Source organism: Megalobrama amblycephala, linkage group LG22, assembly GCF_018812025.1.
Source record: "Megalobrama amblycephala isolate DHTTF-2021 linkage group LG22, ASM1881202v1, whole genome shotgun sequence".
NCBI lineage: Eukaryota > Metazoa > Chordata > Actinopteri > Cypriniformes > Xenocyprididae > Megalobrama > Megalobrama amblycephala.
In genome coordinates, this window is record NC_063065.1 from 10,376,555 (window position 1) to 10,399,374 (window position 22,820).

General features: G+C 36.5%; 1 protein-coding gene across 2 annotated transcripts in view; it reads right to left on the minus strand.

The window, feature by feature from the left end:
- ctdspla (CTD (carboxy-terminal domain, RNA polymerase II, polypeptide A) small phosphatase-like a) overlaps nt 1-22,820 on the minus strand; it is a 49,402-nt gene that overhangs the window by 12,902 nt on the left and 13,680 nt on the right. The window contains exons 2-4 of one of the 2 annotated variants that reach the window (XM_048175581.1): nt 11,336-11,493; nt 6,282-6,314; nt 1,843-1,944 (exon numbers count right to left, since the gene is read on the minus strand). In XM_048175581.1, the coding sequence (XP_048031538.1) occupies nt 1,843-1,944; nt 6,282-6,314; nt 11,336-11,493 (293 nt within the window). The remainder of the gene's footprint in view (nt 1-1,842; nt 1,945-6,281; nt 6,315-11,335; nt 11,494-22,820) is intronic. The other variant, XM_048175582.1, reaches the window with a different exon arrangement.

A 22,820-nucleotide genomic window follows, 5' to 3' on the forward strand; every position in this document is an offset into this window, starting at 1 on the left:
CAGTGACGCGACGTGACAAAAAAAAACAAAAAACAAAAAAACCACAGCCAATCAGAAGAGTGTGTGGGCGAGATCTCTCTGCAAGCATGCTACACTCGCAACGAAATGAATAAATGTATTATCAAATTCATAAACATATTACTCCATTTTAATATTGTTTAAGAGGTCTACACACCGAGTTACTGAAACAATCTTTATAATAAAATACACTTGTTTTTTTTTTTTACATTGAATTGACAGTTTGAACGTTCCTATTTCCTTTTATATAGTTCCTGTTCTTGATTCTGATTGGTCAATAGCTGCGTTTTATTCATGATAAAACACGGCTATGACAGCTTCACCCAACGGCTCTGTGTATCACTACACAACACCCTTAGCAACGTAAACTGTATGTTCTCAATTGATATTGTTCATTGAAGCTTACTGTATTATGTAGATGAGTATTGTGAGAATAAGATCGAGTGAGCGAGTTTATTACCTGCATGCAGATTTAACATTTTCTTTCAAGTCAGTCCCATGTTCATAATAAAATATCTGTTTAAATGTCTGATGTATTATCTTGTCCTTTTAACAGTTAAAGGGTTTTCCCGCGACTGACAGCGCTAGTCAAAGCATTTGTCAGTTGCGTCTTGATCCGTGTTCACAACAATTCAGACTTTTCAATGTAAAAGTCTTCGCTACTGAGTGACACACTCACAAAGACAGTCTTCGCCGCCATCTAATGGAGTAATAATGTAACTTCTGTTGCTGTTCACGGTCAGGGACTATTTTTTCCGGTGGAAGGAAGGCTTTTAGTTAAAGTTTACTTCATGAAAGTTGCATTGATAAATATTTTTGGCATTAATATTTGTATTGTGTGGTAACCGTTCTATAAAAGCAATAAGGTACGAGAGGCTAGTGCTGTATCGTGAATAAGTCACGGCTAGGTTTCGCGTCGTGCCTAACAACGCCCTTCAGCTGTTACGATACAGCACAGCCTCTCGTACCTTATTTATTTTCAAGATCTGAGGTGAATTATCCATTGTCACCTTTAGTATGGCTATAAAGGGCAAGCAAAATGATATTCAAACTCATATTAGACACTTTTAACATTAAATAAAGTACATAAACAGTACCTGACACTATTATTATCACACTTTGTGTTTGTTCCAGCCACAGCGTCGCAGAAAAATAGAACCCGTTCTATCGAATCATCGTATTGCCGTCGCGGCTGGTTAGGACAGGGTGTTAGATTGTCCCAGAATATGTTCTAAGAATGTTTTGCTCATGTTCCCATTAAGTTATGAAAACATTATTTCTGAACGTTCTCTCAACATTCAAAATGTCCAACATTCAAAACCTTCTCTGAAGGTTCTGAAACTGAGAAAAACGTTCAGTGAATGATATATTTATATTGTTTTTGTACTAACATTTTGAGAACATTATTAGAGACCAGATAACTCCGAACATATCTTCAATTAATGAATAAAACTTTGAGAGAACCTAGCCGAAACATTAGCAAAAGTTCTGAGAATATTTCCTGGGGTAAAGTATTCTGTGATTTCCTTCAAAACGGATTGTTACGGAAGTAAATTTAGCCAAAAAGTTATTTTAGAATAATAAAGATGCCTACTTTTTTGAAAATGGCTCCCTATGTAGTCAGCTAACAAGCTTTTGTAACACAGCAAAAGTAACCTTGAACTCTTCAAATGCAAGTCAGCTAATGTAGAGGACAGCAATGGTTTCCAAAGTAAAACTGTTTAGCAATCAGTTATATCAATATACCATGTATTCACTGCTATACGAAATATCATAATGACATAATTGTAGTATTTGTGTTTGTGTGTGTGTATGCACAAGTACCTTGAAGGAGCTGTGCACAAGGGTCTCGTCCAGATCAATGACCACACAGTTCTTGCCGTAGTCATTAATGCTGACCTCAGGCAAGAGGTATTTGGCTGGAGGCTGGAGGAAATACGGCACAGATGAATACAAGCAGGAGAGGAGAGCAAACAAGCCGTTCAACAGAGAAAAAAGATGCATGCTTATCATATCAGCCAGACATTCTGAGTTATAATCAAAAGCTACAGTCTCTCCTCCAATGGGACACAACATGCACTGGAGATTGCTCTGTTGTTGTTGAATACAAATCCCATGATGATGTACTGGGATCTGGTGCTTTTGGATAACCTTGAAACAATAATCATAGCTCTGTGTTAAAGTGACTGGTTCGGCTGCACTGCCAAGTCATGTTGCTTAAGCACAAGCTGCCTCTGTAGATGGTCTGCCAGTAACGGGAAAGAGATGTCCTTTACTAAGCCTGACCTGATGGAGGCAGATGGACTTGAGAGGCAAAACACACTCACACACATATCCAAAGATGCAAGCAAAGTCAAATACAGCGCATGCATGCATGCATAATTTATGTACTTTCATAACAGTAATATGCCTAATATTCTTTACATGTGCATTTCAGAATGAGTGTGGAAGAAGGCTATGGACATCATGGATGATTTATCTGTGCCAGTATGAATCTGAGTCCTCCATGACCTTTCACTGGTGATATTTCAACCTCATCATATTTTAACAACTATTAGCAATTCTAATCACATTAAAGTTTAATTAATTATTCACATAATTCATAATTACTCCAATATGTACTTTAAAGGGTTAGTTCACCCCAAAATAAAAATTCTGTCATTAATTACTCACCCTCATGTCGATCCACACCCGTAAGACCTTCATTCATCTTCAGAACACAAATTAAGATATTTTTGATAAAATCAAAATGGCTCAGTGAGGCCTGCATCGCCAGCAATAACACTCCATTGTTCAGTGACAAGAAAGCTACTAAAAACAGTGGTTCAACCTTAATATTATAAAGTGATTAGAATACTTTTTGTGCACCAAAAATAACTAAATAGCAACTTTATTCAACAATATCTAGTGATGGGCGATTTCAAAACACTGCTTCATGAAGCTTCGAAGCTTTACGAATCATTTGTTTCAAATCATTGGTTCGGAGCGTGTATCAAACTGCCAAAGTCACATGGACTATTGAAGTTTCAAAACACTTATGACGTAGCGAACCCTCGTTTACTGAAATGGGATTTTGGCGCTCTGAACCAATGATTCGAAACAAAAGATTTGTAAAGCTTCGAAGCTTCATGAAGCAGTGTTTAGAAATTGCCCATCACTAGATATTGTGGAATAAAGTCGCTATTTTGTTATTTTTGGCGCAGAAAAAGTATTCTCGTCGCTTTATAATATTAAAGTTGACCCACATGAATTGTTTTAAATATGTTTTTAGTAGCTTTATGGGCATTGAACAATGGAGTGTTATTGCTGGCGATGTAGGCCTCGCTGAACCATTGGATTTCAACTAAAATATCTTAATTTGTGTTCCGAAGATGAACGAAGGTCTTACAGGTGTGGAACGACATGAGGGTGAGTAATTAATGACATAATTTTCATTTTTGGGTGAACTAACCCTTAAAGTATATAAATGTGACGTGTCAAATTTGGACTTAACATATAGCCTATTCAGTGAATCTTAGTGTATGACCTTAATATTAGTGCAAGTGCTAGAAAATGGATGCCCTATTTAGCACTGTCCAAACATATGCACACACAAATAGTTTTATATCATGGTCTCATTGACTTCTACTGTTCTTAAAGGGGAAGAGTACATTTTTATCTGCATTAAATTAGACAACTATAAGTAATTCATAGTTTGAATTCCCCAAGAATTATTTTTATGTTATGACCGATAACCGATAAATGGCCGTAAAAGTGTAAACCTGAATAAGTTACAAAACACAATAAAATTTGAGGTAATCAGTTACATGAATTTTTTTAAGTTAAGCAATTTAAAATTTAAGTAAGCAGAACTAGCAGATTTAAATTTTGTACTCATACATTTTAATTTCTTTTAACTTGAAAATGTTTGAGTAAATCATACATTTAACTTAAAATTATCATGTAATCTCAACTTAAATATTTTTAAAAGTGGAAATGTAGCTAGCTAAAACTGCTAATTGGTAACACAATAATTTGGTAACATTAGCATAGCATAGCAATTGCTGAAAGAGTACGGCAATGTAGAACATTTAACATATATCTGTTCTCAAACTAAGCTCATGCTCCCCTCGTCACCATGATGGTACCCAAAAAACCCCCAAAGTTTAGCATAGCAAAGCATTAAACACTACTAAATCTCCCAACTTAACATTAATCTTGCACAAAATATATTATATAACACTTAATTTTATCATTTACACTCCCTTTCGAGTGTCATGGCAAAGCATGCTGGGAAATAGAAATTCCAGCCCAGTTTCAGGTAATTTTAAGTTTGTCTAAATTAAAAGAAACAAGTTCATAAAACTCAAAAAATCTCATAAAAGTTAATATGATTGAACCAATTTGTTTAATTTGAGTTTGCCCTACTCAAAACCAATTAATTATTTTGAGCATTAGGGTTTACAGTGAGGCATTGCAACATTATAATGTACAGTTTGAAAATATACAATATAGGTTTTTCAGGTTTTGCTATCATTGAGGGAACATTCAGTCCCCACATGGATACACAAATAAGCACTCACACGATCAAATTTATGCATGTCCCATGAGTACATGCAATTACATCATTACATTGTAACTATGGTTAATGCTTTAACCATAATTGTAGCATCACACTGTGTCAATCAATCCTTGCATTCATTTAATGGCTTTCAAATGCTTTACAATTTATCACTTGCTTGCATCATGATAATCTTTAAGTGAAAATGACAGCCGACGGTTTGTGGTTCTCTAAATTCCTCTGCTTAACCTTTGCCCCAATCCAGACACTTTCAAAATGCATTAGAGAGAAAATATTGAAAGTTTGACATCATGCAGTTGAAAATTTGAGTCATTATTGTCAGCCAGTCAGAGCGGGACGATCTGGAAGCAGGCAGTGAGACATTCCCAGCTGTCATCTTAGAAAACACCAGCGGATCTGAGGTTTGATTACAATTACTGTGAGAATTAAAACTCCTGCCAGCATTTTCTCAGCGTGGATGCTCGGTTTTTGCTGAGCAGGTAGATGCAGGTGGAGTGCGTGTCAGGATTTGGGTCTCCCCTATCTCAGGCCCAGCATGAAGGCCTGGCTTAGATCAGCAAACCTCTCCGCACGCTCTTCCTCTAGCAGGTGCAGTTTGGGATGGATCTGACTTTCTGAGACTGCTGTTGTCCTCAAGTACAGATTATTGCTACCAACAATATTATGACAGTATAAATGGGTTAAAAACAACATGAAATGGCATTTGGAATGCATTTAAAGGGATAGTTGAACCAAAATGGAAACTCTGTCATCATTTACTCACCCTCATGTCCTTCTGTGGGACACAAAGATATTTTGAAGGAAAAAAAAAAGGTTTCAGTGTTTTTGTCCATACAATGAATGTCAATAGGGGCCAATCAGTGTTATTTAGGATTTGAAAGACTTTCATTGTATGGGGAAAAAAAAAACCCTGAAAAAATCTTCCAAATATTTTATTTTGTCTTCCACAGAAGAACAGGCTTAGAATGACATAAGTAAATATTTATTTTTAGGTGAACTATCCCTTTAACTTTTAACATTTAATTTTGAGTAAAACAGAATTAGAAATAATAAAGGCCAGGTTGAGGATTTGATCTGATATTTTGATATTAATGGTTAATATTTTTCTCACACTTGCTGCTTTGGTTTTGCCAGCAGAAAAACCATATCAAAGGCAGAAGTTATTATATTTTGATGAAAGATTCTTTAGAATTCTTTATTCTTTAGAATAATGTGCAATGGTGTGGACAATAAGACCAGAGACATTTACTGAAAGTACTGATTTTGATCAAAATATCTTTTATGAGATCTAAGCTGTGTGTGAATGATTTCTGTACTGAATAATAGTAGATGCAGGAAAGTTTTGCGAAATGTATTGCTGTAGACTGTAAGAGAGTGATAGGCTAAAGTTAAACAATATTAAAATAAAAAAAACAACGCATATCTATTCAACGCATTTATCACAATAATGTAATGTCTTTGAATAATCTTCATGTAATTAATTCAATTAAAATGTTTAAATCAATTGACAGCCCAAGTTTTAAATCCCTGTCATTTATGCACAATATGTAGCTGTTTTCCAAGATACTGCTTTTTATTTTTTATGTAATGTAAAGGAACTAAACGCAACCCAGAAAAACAAACCAGGCAGGTTTCTTTCAATAGAGAAAATACATGCATAAGCATGCAGGCAAAAAAAAAAAAAGATAGGCCTAATACATACACTGGGAATAGGGATGACCTGGACCTGATCACACTGAGAAATAAAACCAGAGAGAGAGAGAAAAAAAAAAAAATAGAAAGACAGAGAAAAAAAGCAAAATGGGAGAAAGAGGATCATCAAAAAAAACAACAACAAGCACAACAAACACGACACTGTAAAGCAAACAACGCAACAGAGATTACGAACAGTTGTACATTATTATTACATGACTAAAACACACAGAGACATGCTGACAAAAATCACATCCTTGTTCACAGTGTAATCTTGCCAGGATTCTCTCTGTGAGGGCTGGAAAACACATGGGTTTCATTTTAAGTATCTGTGGGTCTAAAACAGGGCAGCTTAGAGTGCATGCACATATAAAATGGCAGGACATTCCTCTGCAGATCGCGAGTCATTTACAAGCAAACATTCGCAGTAATGCGATCTGATTCAGATCCATTTATAGCTGCCTGTACCTGCTTTGGCAGCACACACGAGTGTTTGTGGAGCGCCGTGGCTTAAAGTTTCACCACGGACAGTGAGGTCATTTCACACGGTACACTGCCCAGCGTTTGTGTGTATGTGTGTGTGTTTGGATGTGTGCAAGAGACAGAAAGAAAAAGAACAAGAAAGAGAGTGAGAGGTAAATACGCTGAACAATCGGCAAAAGACACTGATGGGCTGAAAGAAGTATTTGAACGTGTACTCTACTCTGTAATTTTTTGGTAATATTGTGCCAGTCTTCTTGGTGAACAAAAAAGTCTTATGTGAACAAATGTGTCAGATAAAAGGGGGATAAAGCGAGTAGTGTTCAGCTGGTCATGTGATCCCCGTGAGGTGGTCTGCTCCATGTAAAATGAAATAAAACAGCTTTTATTAGGCTACTGATAAACTGTAGTCTTAAAGGGTTAGTTCACCCAAAAATTAAAATTCTGTCATTAAAGGTGCCCAAGAATGCTTTTTCACAAGATGTAATATAAGTCTAAGGTGTCCCCTGAATGTGTCTGTGAAGTTTCAGCTCAAAATACCCCATAGATTTTTTTTTTTAATTAATTTTTTTAACTGCCTATTTTAGGGCATCATTAACAATGCACTGATTTACACTTGGCGCCGCCCCCTTAAATCGCATGCTCCCTGCCACATGAGCTGTCGACTATATTACAGCGCATTTTAGGGGTGTAACGATACGCTCAGGTCACGATACGGTACGTATCTCGATACGGAGTTCACGATACGATACGTATCACGATATTTTGAACAAAATGAAACTGAAATTCAAACAAGATTTATTCAAAAAACATCAACAAATTTCAATAATTTTTCTTGTTGTACATACAAGATCACATTTCAAGGTTTAATAAAAACCTTCTGTATTCAGATCAACAGCTGAATAGGCCTGTCTGTCACTGAAAAAGAATGTTAAATTTAACATGAACTTAGAATTATGAATAGGGACCGTTCACATATCGCGTCTAAAAACGCGTGGAAGGCGCGGCCGCACCGCTTCTCCTTCTTTCCAAAGCACTTGCGCTCCCGTGGCGTCGGCCGTTGCTATGCAACCATGAACTGAGCTCTCGAAGAGGATCAGGAAGTTTCTGCAAAGGATAAATGATTTCTAGCCCTTGCATTAGCTTTACTACTAGATATATTTATGGAGATAAGATCGGTTGATCGGTTGATTCTTGTCACACGACCTGCGGTGCGCTTGCGGCATTCTGAAAAGTTGAGAATTGTTCATCTCGATGCGCCTGGAAAACGCACCGGATGCGCGTCGCGACCGTGTTGATCCCATTATGAGCGCGCGGCTACATTTGAAATAACTGACTTGCACGCGGAAAAGACGCAACATGTGAACGGCCCCGCGGAACTTCTTAAAGCAAAGCATCGCAAGCATCTTTTGCTTTTCTGTGAGCACAGCTGTTGCTGTGGCACTGCGGTAAAGGAAAGCCACGACTTTTCTCACGCAACCAAGCAAGAGACAGACGCGAGAAACGTTTAAACCTGCTTGCAAGATTCAATGTGTGCCCGAAACACTTACTGAACTAGAGAGCTGATTGAGACAGACCATTTATATGCGGTGACAACCGGCTTCTCTCAATCCCACCTTGCAGAGTAGGTCACGTTGGCAGCTCAACCAATAAGATTAGACTGCCGTCATATCGTAAAAGCATCGCCATCACTCTACGATGCATATCGTAACATTTTTGCATCGCGATATATCGTACTGCGATAAATCGTTACACCCCTAGCGCATTTACAAAGTTCACACAGCTAATATAACCCTCAAATGGATCTTTACAAGATGTTCGTCATGCATGCTGTATGCATGCTTCGAATTATGTGAGTAAAGTATTTATTTGGATGTTAAAGTTTTATTCTGAGTGAATTTGAGGCTGTCCTCCGTGGCTAACGGCTAATGCTACACTGTTGGAGAGATTTATAAAGAATGAAGTTGTGTTTGTGCATTATACAGACTGCAAGTGTTTAAAAAATGAAAATAGCGACGGCTCTTGTCTCCGTGAATACAGTAAGAAACGATGGTAACTTTAACCTCATTTAACAGTACATTAGCAACATGCTACGAAAGACAATTTACAAATATCAGTAAAAATATCATGCTATCATGGATTATGTCAGTTATTATTGCTCCATCTGCCATTTTTCGCTGTTGTTCTTGCTTACCTAGTCTGATGATTCGGCTGTGTGCAGCTTCAGACGTTAACTGGCTGCCCTTGTCTAATGCCTTTCATAATGTTGGGAACATCATGGGCTGGCATTATGCAAATATTGGGGCATACACCCCGACTGTTACGTAACAGTCGGTGTTATGTTGAGATTTGCCTGTTCTTCGGAGGTCATTTAAACAAATGAGATTTATATAAGAAGGAGGAAACAATGGGGTTTGAGACTCACTGTATGTCTTTTCCATGCACTGAACTCTTGTTATTTAACTATGCCAAGGTAAATTCAATTTTTGAATCTAGGGCACCTTTAATTACTCACCCTCATGTCGTTCCACACCCGTAAGACCTTCGTACATCTTCAGAACACAAATTAAGATATTTTTGATAAAATCCGATGGCTCAGTGAGGCCTCCATTGCCAGCAAGATAATTAACACTTTCAATGCCCAGAAAGCTACTCAAGACATATTTAAAACAGTTCACGTGACTACAGTGGTTCGACCGTAATGTTATGAAGCAATGAGAATACTTTTTGTGCGCCAAAAAAACAAAATAACGACTACAAATTTCAACAATATCTAGTGATGGGTGATCTCAAAACACTGCTTCATGAAGCTTTGAAGCTTTATGAATCTTTTCTTTCAAATCAGTGGTTCGGAGCGTGTATCAAACTGCCAAAGCCACGCCCCTCAGTTGTGAACCACTGAAATTTTGAAACGCTTATGACGTAACGAAGCCTCGTTTACTGAAATCACGTGACTTTCATGCTCCAAACCACTGATTTGAAACAAAAGATTCATAAAGCTTTGAAGCTTCATGAAGCAGTGTTTTGAAATCGCCCATCACTAGATATTGTTGAATAAAGTCTTTTTTTTTTTTTTTTTTTTTTGGAGCACAAAAAGTATTCTCGTCGCTTCATAACATTACGGTCGAACCACTGTAGTCACATGAACTGTTTAAATATATCTTTAGTAGCTTTCTGGGCACTGAAAGTGTTAATTATCTTGCTGGCAATGAAGGCCTCACTGAGCCATCGGATTTTATCAAAAATATCTTAATTTGTGTTCCAAAGATGAACGAAGGTCTTACAGGTGTGAAACAACATGAGGATGAGTAATTAATGACCACATTTTTATTTTGGGGGGAACTAACCCTTTAAAAGCTACAATAAGCGATTTCTGAGAATCGCTGTTGATATTTGAAATCACCAAAACAAACACGCCCCTAAAAAAAGGGATCACACCCCTATCTTGAAAGCCCCGCCCCCAACATCACAAACACGCTATGCTACACAGGCTCCTCCCCCGGCATGAGTGTATACGCCCCTTGCTGCTGATTGGCTACAAGTGTTTTTTGGTGCTCTAGCCAATCCGCTTTCAACAGCGTTTTCAGAATTTGCTTACTGCACCTTTAATTAGGATTTCTCAAAATTTAATTTCTCAAAGGTTGCTCTTTTATAGCAAAGGAGTTTTATTGGAGTTGTGTTTCCTTCAAGTATCGATTCTGTCTCAGATGTTTCTCCTAAAATTAAAATTAAAATAGAAATTTGTTTTTACTTTTATTCTACCAATTCTAATGTAAAATTAATGTTATAACAAATTAATTAGCTCAGATTTTTCATGTAAGAATTTGAAGAAATCATGGACTATTTATTGCAGACTTTAGTATTTTGTTAGCAAAAGTCTCAATTTGCTCTCAATTTGATTTCTTCCCTAAAGGAGAAACAACTAAAATATTTAAGAGATCTCATTTGTGCTTTTTATTGTCCTTTGTGGTGACCTGCTTTGCATAAGTGCTTTATTAAAATGAAAACAGCCCAAACAACGTGCAAATAAACAACACTATCAGCATGCGCAATGCATTCTTAGTATACTCCCTCTTAAGTGTACATAGCAAATGGCAGAAAGAGAGAAAGAAAAAGAAAAAGAGGGGAAGGAACAAACTGGGCAGCAAGTAATCAATCACACAAGACACACACTTTATTGGAATTAAAGAACCAGTTCAGGAATGTTAGAGAGAGAGCGAGCGTGTGTGTGGAAACTGAAGAATGTGTGTGTGGGGAAGCAGGCCCATCATTTCTAGAACTGGATGGTAAACATCACGGTGGGTTCACAGAGTTCGGAACAGCTGGAAAACTTTGCGGTATGGACACGGGAACAGCGTGCACAGAGCCTGCATTCGGGCGCAGCTCGCAAACAAGAAAAAAAAAAAAGCCCTCAGCTAAACCGAGAGAAAATGAGCAAAGTTTGCTAATAAAAATACGTTATTCTGAGCCCACACAACCTTAGCAATTCAAATGCAGTTAACTAAGCTGTCCAATTTCATGCATCCAGTGCCAAAGATTTTCACGCAGGTAAAAGTGCCATTAGAGAAATAAATGAGGCCTCACCTTTGGAGGGCTGCTGTTCTCCTCGGCAGGTGGAGGGAGGGAGCAGGTCTTGTTGTTGGTGGCTGGTGGTTCTGCATTATAGTCCCGGAAACAGCAGAAGAAGGGACTAAAGATACTTCTGTTCCTGTGTTTCTTTAAACTGCTGTTGGACTGGGAGACTGTGACAGAGAAAAACACACACACACCACACGTTGGTCACTGCAATGTACAAACTGTTCAAAACATCTGGGGCTTTACCTTCCCTGCCCTGTAACTTAAAACCCGTCGGCCTCGCATACAGCGCACATTCACGAAGGAGGTCGTAACGAGAGAAAAAACAACGGTCCGTTGGAGTTTGCTTATTGGTTACCGTATAAAGCACACATGACCGAACAAGTGTGCAAACAGCTCCTTTTGTGTATTATGGTACACAGAACGCGTCTCCATGGGCGACTCTGTCACCTTTGCCCCCCGCGCTTACACGCCTGCTGTTCTGCGATTGCATTCCTTGAATACAACTGAACGTCATAGTGTACAGCAATATGTCTCAAGTACACTTACAAAACCCGCATTAAAAGCTCCCTATTTGACACAAAACTCCTATTTGTAAATGCTGAATGTGGGTAAGATGATAGCAGTGGGTCTAATATCCTTAAGAAAAAATGTTCAAGTCAGTTGCAAGATTAACATCAGGTAAACGCTTTATAGTTGCTATGCAAACATATGTATGATGTCAAGGGTCAAAATTAAATTAAATTAAAAAAAAAAAAAAAATGATGTCCTCTTTATTGTAAAAGAACAGTTTGCACCATGCCAAAATAAAGGGACAATCTTACAAAACAAAACAAAAACAAAACAAAACAAAACAAAACAAAACAAAACAAAACAAAACAAAACAAAACAAAACAAAAAAGCTTTCCTTTTGAAGTAACTTATTTGCAAAACAAAACAGAAAAACAAAAGGGTCCGTGTACTTTTGCATCCATTCGTTTTTCCTTTTTTAAACCAGAAATGAAATATGGAAAATGCAGTTTCTTTGTTTTTTATTTTAACACTGATGATGAATAGCATTAGCAGATACAAGCTAATTTTCTTTATGTAAGATTATTATTTAGTGAAAAATAATATAAATGATATACAACTTGTTTTTTAATATGTAAAAATGCTAAATTTATTTTCCAGTGTTTCTCGTCATACACACAGATGCTAAAGCGCCCTCTAGTGCCTTTTCCTCTGGCGTCAATAGAACGACTCGCTTCAAGAGCCAGCCTAAATGACATTGATTAATTTTCATTCATTAAATTACTATTATTATTATTTGTACATTTATATTTTAACCTAAACATTAAATTTCTAAACCTTATAGCCTCTTGTTTAGCGCTCTAACATTATGTTCCCGCTTGTGGTCTCAATCCCATCATTTTGCTTTTTACTCTGTTTTACATGAATAAAGGCCAAAACGACATCTAAATTACTGTGACTTTTTCGTCTGGCTCTGTTAGGTGTTTTATTTTGTTTTATATTGAGAATTTGTTTGGGATCAGGAGTCACTTTATGCTGTTCAAATTAAAAATATAACAAAATGATGACAAAATTAGGCTACCCCAATATGTGATTTTCGTGAAGACAAAATTCCCATGCCCTTTGCCTCAGTGGAAGTTTGACACTAAATATTTCTCAATTCTCATTGAAAGCAATGCGTTACGGCCATGTCGCTGGGACATTAACGCTTTACCTGGCTTAATCCTGAGAAACTATTTTCTCGCACATTTCCTTGTCATCAACAGCATCTGCTATAACGGCAACGCAAACAAAATGGAAGGACAATATAATGTTAAGTGGAAAATGCTGAACGTTGAAAGCACGTTGTCTTAAGCAACTCATTTGCAAAACAAAACAAAACAAAACAAAAACAAAACAAAAGCTTTCCAATCAGGGTTATAACTGATGATGACATTGTTTAATGTTTGGTCAGCCAATCAGCGGAAAGGGGTGTTTCATTCCCGCCCACATGTTGAGATCAAATATTCAAGTTGTTTATTCATTTTCTACCACTGAATGAAAAATGAAAAAAAAAGAGAAATCAAGCCAAATTCTTGTTTTTCATTTTGTTTGAAAAAAATTAAAAGCGGAAAAAGGTGCCGTTTTTTTTAATTTTCTGATTTCAATATTAAATGAAAAAATGAATGACCAAAAGATACACGGACCATTTTGAAGTAACTCATTTGCAAAACAAAACAAAAACAAAAGCTTTCCATTTGAAGTAACTTATTTGCAAAACAAAACAAAACAAAACAAAACAAAACAAAACAAAACAAAACAAAAGCTTTCCATTTGAAGTAACTTCTTTGCAAAACAAAAACCAAAAGTTTTCCTTTAAAGTAACTAATTTGCAAAACAAAACAAAAACAAAACAAAAGCTCTCCTTTTGAAGTAACTCATTTGCAAAACAAAACAAAACAAAAGCTGTCCTTTAAGTAATTCATTTGCCCATCTTACAATAACATTCTGGCTATGCACATGTATGTGCATGATATTTTTCAGGAGTATGGCAATTGGCAAAACAGAAGGGGTGAGCAAAATAGCATTTGGAAAATGTGTATTTTTTATTTTTCCTTTTAAATTGAGTAACAATAGGCTCAATCACTGATGACTGAGATGTCGGTCTAGATGTGTCTTTCTAGTCATACTCCTATCTTGTGACCTGCTGCGTGTTAAACTGGCACGGTACAGATTGGGTTTCACGTTATCCAGGTCAGTCGTGAGGGCCAAGTGCTCTCGTTGTTGCAGTAATGTCTGTTGTTACTGCACCTTAAAGTGGTAACAATCAAGCAATTATACACTTTCAATAAATCAGGAACTAGTACAGAGCAGTACAACTGTTTGCAGAAAAAAAAATGGATTGTGATTTTCAGCCTATTATTTGGGTACTAAATAGGATAACTTATTCAACTGGGAGTCTCAAACTTTTTGTGCCATTGCTGATCTTGGCCAGGTACAGTATCTCTTGTTCAAAAGCTTTAATATCTCTGCACGTCTAACCTCCCTATATAAAGGTTAAATAAAAATAAAACCCGTGAGCCAAGCGGGTCTCAATCTCATAATGGAAGAAGCATTAGGGTAATAGCTAACAGCATCTGTCTGATTACTGCTATTGGAAAACACATAAGGTCACACAGAGCATCAGACCATGAGGAAATCCGCTTCCTGTGGCCCAGTACAGCTTGATGAGGTTGACAAAAACTCAGTCCAGCCCAAGTACATTAGTCTTTATGATGATCCCCAAACAACAAGCCTTGGCTGGAGCCATTATTAACCACCTGGATTAGTACAGCAGGTCACCTGCTTCTATTTTCAGAAGTGACTGCACTACACAAGTGTGATTTAAAAGGAAGATATTATGGAAAACAGGAATTTCCTTTTTTAATAAATAGTCCCAAAGTAAATATCCTCCTTTATCATATGAGAGCCTTTGTGTATAATATTCAGCATATTTGGGGATGCTGCTCATTTTACATATTAAGACAAGTCATGTCAGCCAATCATAACAGGTCATTCATATATAGAAGTCTTAAAAGGTAAAAACCCTGTTGATGGAAAATGGCCATGTAAAACAAAAGAATGACTTTTCAGTGGAAGAAACATGAACTAAAATTATAAAATAATATTTAAAAAAGAAATAAACGAAACTAAATGCAACAGTGCAGAATGTCGACTATATGTATAAGAAATAAAGTACATAAATTAATAAATAAATACAATTTCCACAATTGCCTCATTTATTTTCACTTACAATAAGTATATGAGTACACACAGTTAAAGGGTTAGTTCACCCAAAATTAAAAAGTCTGTCATTTATTACTTACCCTCATGCCGTTCCACACCTGTAAGACCTTCGTTAATCTTCAGAACACAAATTAAGATATTTTAGTTGAAATCCGATAGCTCCGTGAGGCCTCCATAGGGAGCAATGGACACTTCCTCTCTCAAGATCCATAAAGGTACTAAAAACATATTTAAATTGGCTCATGTGAGTACAGTGGCTCAATATTAATATTATAAAGCGACGAGAATATTTTTGGAGCGCCAGAAAAACAAAATAACGACTTTTTTAGTGATGGCCGATTTCAAAACAATGCTTCAGGAAGCATCAGAGCACAAATGAATCAGTGTGTCGAATCATGATTCGGATCGTGTGTCAAACTGTCAACGGCTGAAATCACATGACTTTGGCGCTCCGAACAGCAGATTCGACACACTGATTCATTATGCTCGAAGCTTCCTGAAGCAGTGTTTTGAAATCGGCCATCACTAAATAAGTCGTTATTTAGTTTTTTTTTGGCGCTCCAAAAATATTCTCATCGCTTTATAATATTAATATTGAACCACTGTACTCACATGAACCGATTTAAATATGTTTTAAGTACCTTTATGGATCTTGAGAGAGGAAGTGTCCATTGCTCCCTATGGAGGCCTCACAGAGCCATCGGATTTCAACTAAAATATCTTAATTTGTGTTCTGAAGATTAATGAAGGTCTTACGGGTGTGGAACGGCATGAGGGTGAGTAATAAATGACAGAATTTTCATTTTTGGGTGAACTAACCCTTTAAAGAATAGAAACTCAGGCTCTGTTTACACTAGTGTGTTTTCGTTTTAAAATGCATAAGTTTTGCTACAGTTACACCTGTCATTTACACTACGCCAGCTTTTTCGAACCTCGAAAACTGAGACTTTCGAAAACGCTGCAGAGCCTGTTTTAGTTTGAAAACGCCAGGATTGAGTTTCAGTATCAATGGACCAAAACGGAGACTTTGAAAACGATGGCGTGGCTGCCCACGTTCGCTCTGCGTATCCTTGACGACTGTGTAAACAATAACATGGAGACTGAACTGCAATCTTTGCTGGCTTTTTTGTAATTTTTAGCAGCCATTGTGCAGTTAAACCAAAGTCCCTTTAAGACAACTCATTTCACTCGGCGGCCATCTTTGAAACGCCTCTCGGGCATCCTGGGCATCATGCAGCTCCAATCTCTTTGAATGGGGAAACATCAGATTCCCCAAAACTGTTCGCCAACCTTACGATTAAATTTCATATTTGAAATCACCAATGAAATCTAACAACAACCGACTCATACATTTAGTTTCTAAACGCTCGAATCATGACAAAAAAAACTGTATTTTTTTCAGGCTGGATCAAGCTAATGCGCATGCGCAGACCTAAATGCGCGTCTCTTCGGAGGCGCGCGTCTCTTCGGAGGCGCGCGTCTGACTGTTTCTATAGAAACCGGTGATTCTAACGGCCGCTGAAGTGACGCGATGACTTTACCAGTCGGCGATTGGCTCTTGGCTTTAGAAGGTGGGACTTATTCCGCCATATTGCGCGTTACACTTTCTCCCATTCAAAACAATACGAGTGACACGTCTTGTGTTATTCTATAGTCTTTGGTTAAACTCAGCATTTTAAAAAAAAAAAATACTGCAGCTACCTACATGCGCAAGAGGCAACCGTTTACACTTATACTCGCATGCCCAGTGTGCATGAACAGTCATGTGACATGCGTTTTCGGCCGTGTAATGTAGACGGAGATCGTTTCTGAAACGCTGTGGAAACGCCAGTGTAGACGAGGATCATTTTCATTTTAAAACGCTGTTTTAAAACAAAAACACACTAATTTATTTTTTTTCTTGTAAAAAAAAAAAAATCGGTGAGAAATCACTGGCAAGTTTCAGCAAATCTGAGTTAATGTTGAGACAGAACAGGTGACACATTTGAAATTATTGCTGTCCTCTTTATTATAAAGGAACAGTTACACAAGCTTTGCAACATCCCAAAATAAAATTAAAATTTTTAGAAAAATAAAAGAACAGTCACACAAGGAGCGTCTATAAACAGATCGTAATGTACTTGTGCGAAACTAATTTGAGAGATTGGGTGGGCGTCACCAAAGACACAGACATAGGCTCCAGACCCTCTGATTTTCTATCCAACTATAATTACCTGTCAGTTGACAAGCTGGGCTCTGAGGCATAACGAGACGCAAACGAGCCGAACAACCTTCCACACAGAAATGCTATTCAGAGGGTGATTTAATACTGTATATTAAAACATAATTGCACTCTTAAACAAGTTCTCAAGCTTATTATAGGGAGCAACTAAGTCTACTGAGGATACACTGTTTGTCATAGAACACATGGTACAGTCCAACCTCTTCGTTCACATTCCCAAAACACCGTTCCCGTGCAATCCTTCCCTCCCGGGCCTCCATTTTGAGGCTATTTTCCCGCCTTGATTGTCTGCCCTGCACGGCAGTCTAATAATATGCAGGTGGGAAGGATGCCAGAGGGAGAGATGGAGGGAGGGAGAATGCAGGAGATGGGCCAGTGTAATGAAGTCTGTACCCTATACCAGCCCTCTGAACAACCACCAGTCCAACACAAACAGGGTTTTCTCCACACGCGCACATACAAACATGCCCATCTAAAAACATATTCTCTGGCTGACCACAGGAATGTGGCTGGAGTCAGTTTGCATGGCGGTGCCGTCCCTGCTAGCTTGAAATGCTGTATATTCTATTGAAAAAAAAAAAAAACCTTACTTCACTAAAACGCAATAATTTGTCTAACAAAATGATTAGGTCTGCACGATTAATTGAAACACCAGGCTTAGCATGATTATCAAATCGCAAAGGCTGCAATTTAATTAAATGTTTCAAAGTGAGGCTATCGGCTCTTGATTTGCTGTTGGTTGCATATTGAATAAAATAAAAAAACATTTATTTCATTTTATTATTGAATGTATTTATTTTCTGTATATCATTCTACCAGTGTTATTATAGTCAACTATAATTAAATTAAAAGCAGACATTCTACTCTCATGTGGAAACTTAATTTTTTATTTGAGCATTTTCCATCAACAGGCTGTTTTTTTCAAACACTTCTATATGTGAATGATCTTTTATGGTTGACTGTTGTGATTTGTGGTTATAACATGCATTTGAGAACGCAACATGTGCCAACCATCTTCCCAAATGTGTAATGAGAAGTGTTTATAATCCAACTGTTGTCAACAAAAGAGAAGCAATAAGGGCTTGATGGTTTAATGTTTGAAAATTAAGAATTTAAGACAGCCATAAATGTTAGAACTGTCATTTTACAGTTGTTCAGTGAAAATAAAATAATTATAATAATTATTATTATTGTCATTTAATACTACTACTACTACTACTACTACTACTACTACTACTACTACTATTAGCATAGTCATTTTGATATTTAATCACTATTTTTTTTTTATACACAAACCTGGAGCTTTTTTGGTTGCATTTTAAATAAAATACAGTTTTTACTCAGAGAGAGAGAGAGAGAAAAAAAAAAAAAAAAAAAAAAAATCACAATTAGCTTTTCCCCCATATCATGCAGTCACTCCAAAAAAGATATTCAGGGTACCAGTTACCAGAACTTAAATAAATGCATGGTTGCAAGTTAATAATTCAAACACTCTAATTTATTGATTTATTTATTAAATATATTTATATTACATTTTTATTGTAATAAATGTATAATACATTTATTTATATATTAAATTTTATTTTGATGAATTCTGTTGACAAAATAACATTGATAATTACATTATTTTACATTAACAACTTAATATGGTGTGCAGTTTAAACTCAAATTTCTACATTAATTGATTTTTTTTGTAAAAAAAAAAGAAAAAAAGTAGTCATGTTTTACTTGTTCATTTAATTTACTTGCTGAATAAGTTACATTTAACACTCTAACTCTGTGTAATTTGTTGGTTGAACATAATTTCATTAGAAGTTGTCATAACTCAAAAAGATTGATGCAAACTGTTGCATTAATTTTGTTTGCTGAACAAAAGCATTTTTTAGAGTGTAGTAGAGCTACCAATAGGATTGGAAATTAAAATGAAAATTTCGATTCTACTTATTGATTATTAATTAATGGTTTTAAACCATTCAAGCCAAAGAAGACGTGAAAGAGAACTCAATTCGGCACACAAATACTGAATTGAGTTCTCTTTTGCGTCTTCTTGCGCTTGAACTATGAAAAACACACAAAATGATGTCAAAATATCCTTATAAACACAGTCTGTTACGTCTTGAACAAACAGTTGAGAAACAAAACGCATGTGTAACAGTATAATGGATCCGTGCATTAGGTCTTAAAGTGACAGTAGCCTAATAAATCTGCTGCTGTCTGTGTCATCACTGTTAATCAAAGAAAAAAAGACTCACTGATCTTTTGACTGAATAACTTTTTACTTTAATAAGGATTAATCTATATAATATTTATAAAATGCAAACTATGCAGTTTTATTTTACATTTGACTTCAATTTCTGTTCTTTTTTCAGTTTTATTTATTTGTTCTATTACTAATTTGTTTATTTGCTCTTATTGTATTACTGACTGTTTACTTGTTTTCAATAATGTTTGAAATTTATATTAGTTAGTCTAGTTTATTAGTTGGTTGTTCACGCTGCCGATTTTTGTTCATAGTATTCAGCTGCAACAGAATGTTTTGCAAAAAGACGGAGAATAAATATGTTTGATATCTAAATGTTTGACTTCATTATTATTATTATTTTTTTTACCATATTGGAATCAAAACTGGGAATCGATAAGAATCGGAATTGCTCAAATTCAAACAACATCCAAACCTATAACACAGGAGACAGTGGAGAACTCTGAATCCTGCAGACACCAACTGATGGAAAACCAAGTCTACAAGTCCTGACTGTCCTAAAATGCTGATGTTTGATTGACAGCTGTCTTTTTAACAAATCACAATGCACAAAAACAGAAATGCACAGGGAATCTCAATATACAAAACAAGAGTTGCAAAGACAAATTCATACTGCAGTTTCCAGTTTAGCAAATGGAACTCCGGCTGAAGCTTTGTTTTCATCGTGCGCGGACCATTCCCACAGTCTGCGAGTGAGGTAATCCGATGCCGAGCGGTCACATGGGTGGGCACGGTTTCTATGCTCTCACAGCCGGAAGAGGAAAGTGCAGGAAATTCCTGACATTCCTGACAGGAAGAGATAATAACCCTCTGACCCAAAGCGTGGAAAATTGCCCATCTGCAAAGAACACAGACCCCCAGCTTCATTACAGGGGTCAGAACTGGCTGTGGTCAGTGTGTTTGTGAGGGTTTGTGTGGCGTAAAAGAAATGGGGGAAAGGTTAAATAAGAGAGGGATACAGAAACAGAGAGAAGCAAGGGCCGGGTTAAGCACCAAACGTTCGCTCAGCTGTTGCTTTTATAATTAAGACAGCCAGTCCGCTGTGAGCAAGCAAAGGAAACAGGGCTAATAAACAACAACTTCACAAATCTGTTAGTGGTCTTGTTCCGAAAGCTGATCCGAAAGAGGAAAAATGAGAAAGAGTTTAACTGTATATATCCTCTACGCTGTATTATCTTACTCAAACAATCCGTGTCGTCTTAGTGAAGCCAATTGCTAAAGTATTCCCTCAGGCTGGTTTCTTACCTAATCAGCCAGATGAGTAGTGAAGATCCATGTCTTACATCATAGGATTTTAAATGTTTGCATATTCGGTGTGCAGCTCACATTGTCTGTCTCGAGTCTGTTATAGGATGATGTAAACCAGAGGACATCACAGAGCTGAGAGAGCCGACTGATGAAGACATAAATGACTGTTGACTGTCCAGTGAACTATTCCTGTCATAGGATGTTTTTCATGTTTGCATCTCCTAATCCAAATTATATATACAGTATATATATATATATATATATATATATATATATATATATATATATATATATATATATATATATATATATATATATATATATATATATATATATATATATATATATATAAAATCACATTCAATTCTAAACTCTAAAACTCAGCTAAAACATTTTATTTTACCATGGTGTTACCAGTGTGAATAGCAGTACTGCAGACACTGCTGTACGGTATCTGTTAGTTGTTTTTGATAACGAAATAAATGCCGCCTCTTACTGTGATGTCAAGTAAGCACTTGTTTGAAGCCTCTCCTGGGCCTTACCAATGATTAGTATCAAAGCACTTGTTCGTTTTGCTTTGGAGATAACTAGCACTTATGTTTGATAGCTTTGTGAGGCCAAAGAGGATTGTAGCATGCATGCACACACAGTATGTACCGACTCAAAGGCATCACCTTGAGGCAGGGAGTTCCTTATACTGAATCTCAGGCTGGGCCAGGTGTGTCTTAAAATACAAATATATGAGGTAAGACTTGGTTCAGCTACAGCAGAATTACAATTCAATGTTGCGCTCCACTGCCTTAAACGATGTTTTAACAAGAGCACCAAGCGAAGAGGACTAAAAGAAGAACGATCTGTCAGGAAACTATTCATTACAATGCATTGAACAAGACAAGGAAAAAGAGAAATGCTGGCGTTTGAAGTCTGATTATAAGGAGGCACATTTAGCCACTCAAACTGTCTTTTATCCAATGTGACAACATTCAAAAAAATGTTTTTTAAAAATGTGTTGACAGATAAATGTTTACAATGGTAGTCTATGGAGTACCATATTGGCCCATAGATTTCCATTGTGGAAATTTTCCAAGTGGTTTTGTCTACGTGTTTCTGTTGTAATCAAAAGGCCACAAAGTTAACTAATATACATAAAGTTTATGAGGAATAGGTTAGACAGAAAGGCAGTTTATTAGATGCAGCTTTAAAAAGTAGCTTCTTTTCAGAAGATAGACTTTCACAGAAAAAAAAAAAATACTGATTTCTGAATTTTTCAGGTAAGACAACATTCCTTGGTGTGTATTTCACCCTAGCCTGATACTGTTGCATAACACATGCATGCAGCATAAGCAATTTAGCGGTGAGCCTCAAAGAGCATTAAAGACAGTCCGCCAAAAGTACATCACAAGCATCTTCCAATGCAGTACCTTTAGAACTTGATTACTGAAAAAATGTCAAGAAAATTAAAAGCAAAAAATTTTTTTACATTTTTTTTACAATTAAATAAAAAAATGTTTTCACTCAAACCAACTCAGTCGAAGTAGATATAGGGATGCAAAGCTTCTCAGGGGAACGCAAAACATTTGTGAAAGAACCCAAAAGCATTGACACGATTTTTCCTCTCATAGATTTTTTCCATCACCATGTCTCCTTAAAAAATAAAAAAAAGAAATTGCAACTTTTTTTCACAATTCTGACTTTTTTCTCGCAATTATGAGATATATACTTACAATTCTGACTTTTTTCTCAGAATTGTGTGATATAAAAAGTCACAATTGCAAGTTATAAAGTCAGAATTGCAAAATATAAAGTCGCAATTCTTTTTTTCCTCAGAATTGGACATTTTAACTCGCAATTGCGAATTTATATCTCACAATTCTGAGAAAAAAGTCAGAAGTGCGATCTACTGACTCGCAATTGAAAAAAGTCAGAATTGTAAGAAAAAAAATCTGAATTTCGAGATTTAAACTCGCAATTGTGAAAAAAATTCTGAATTG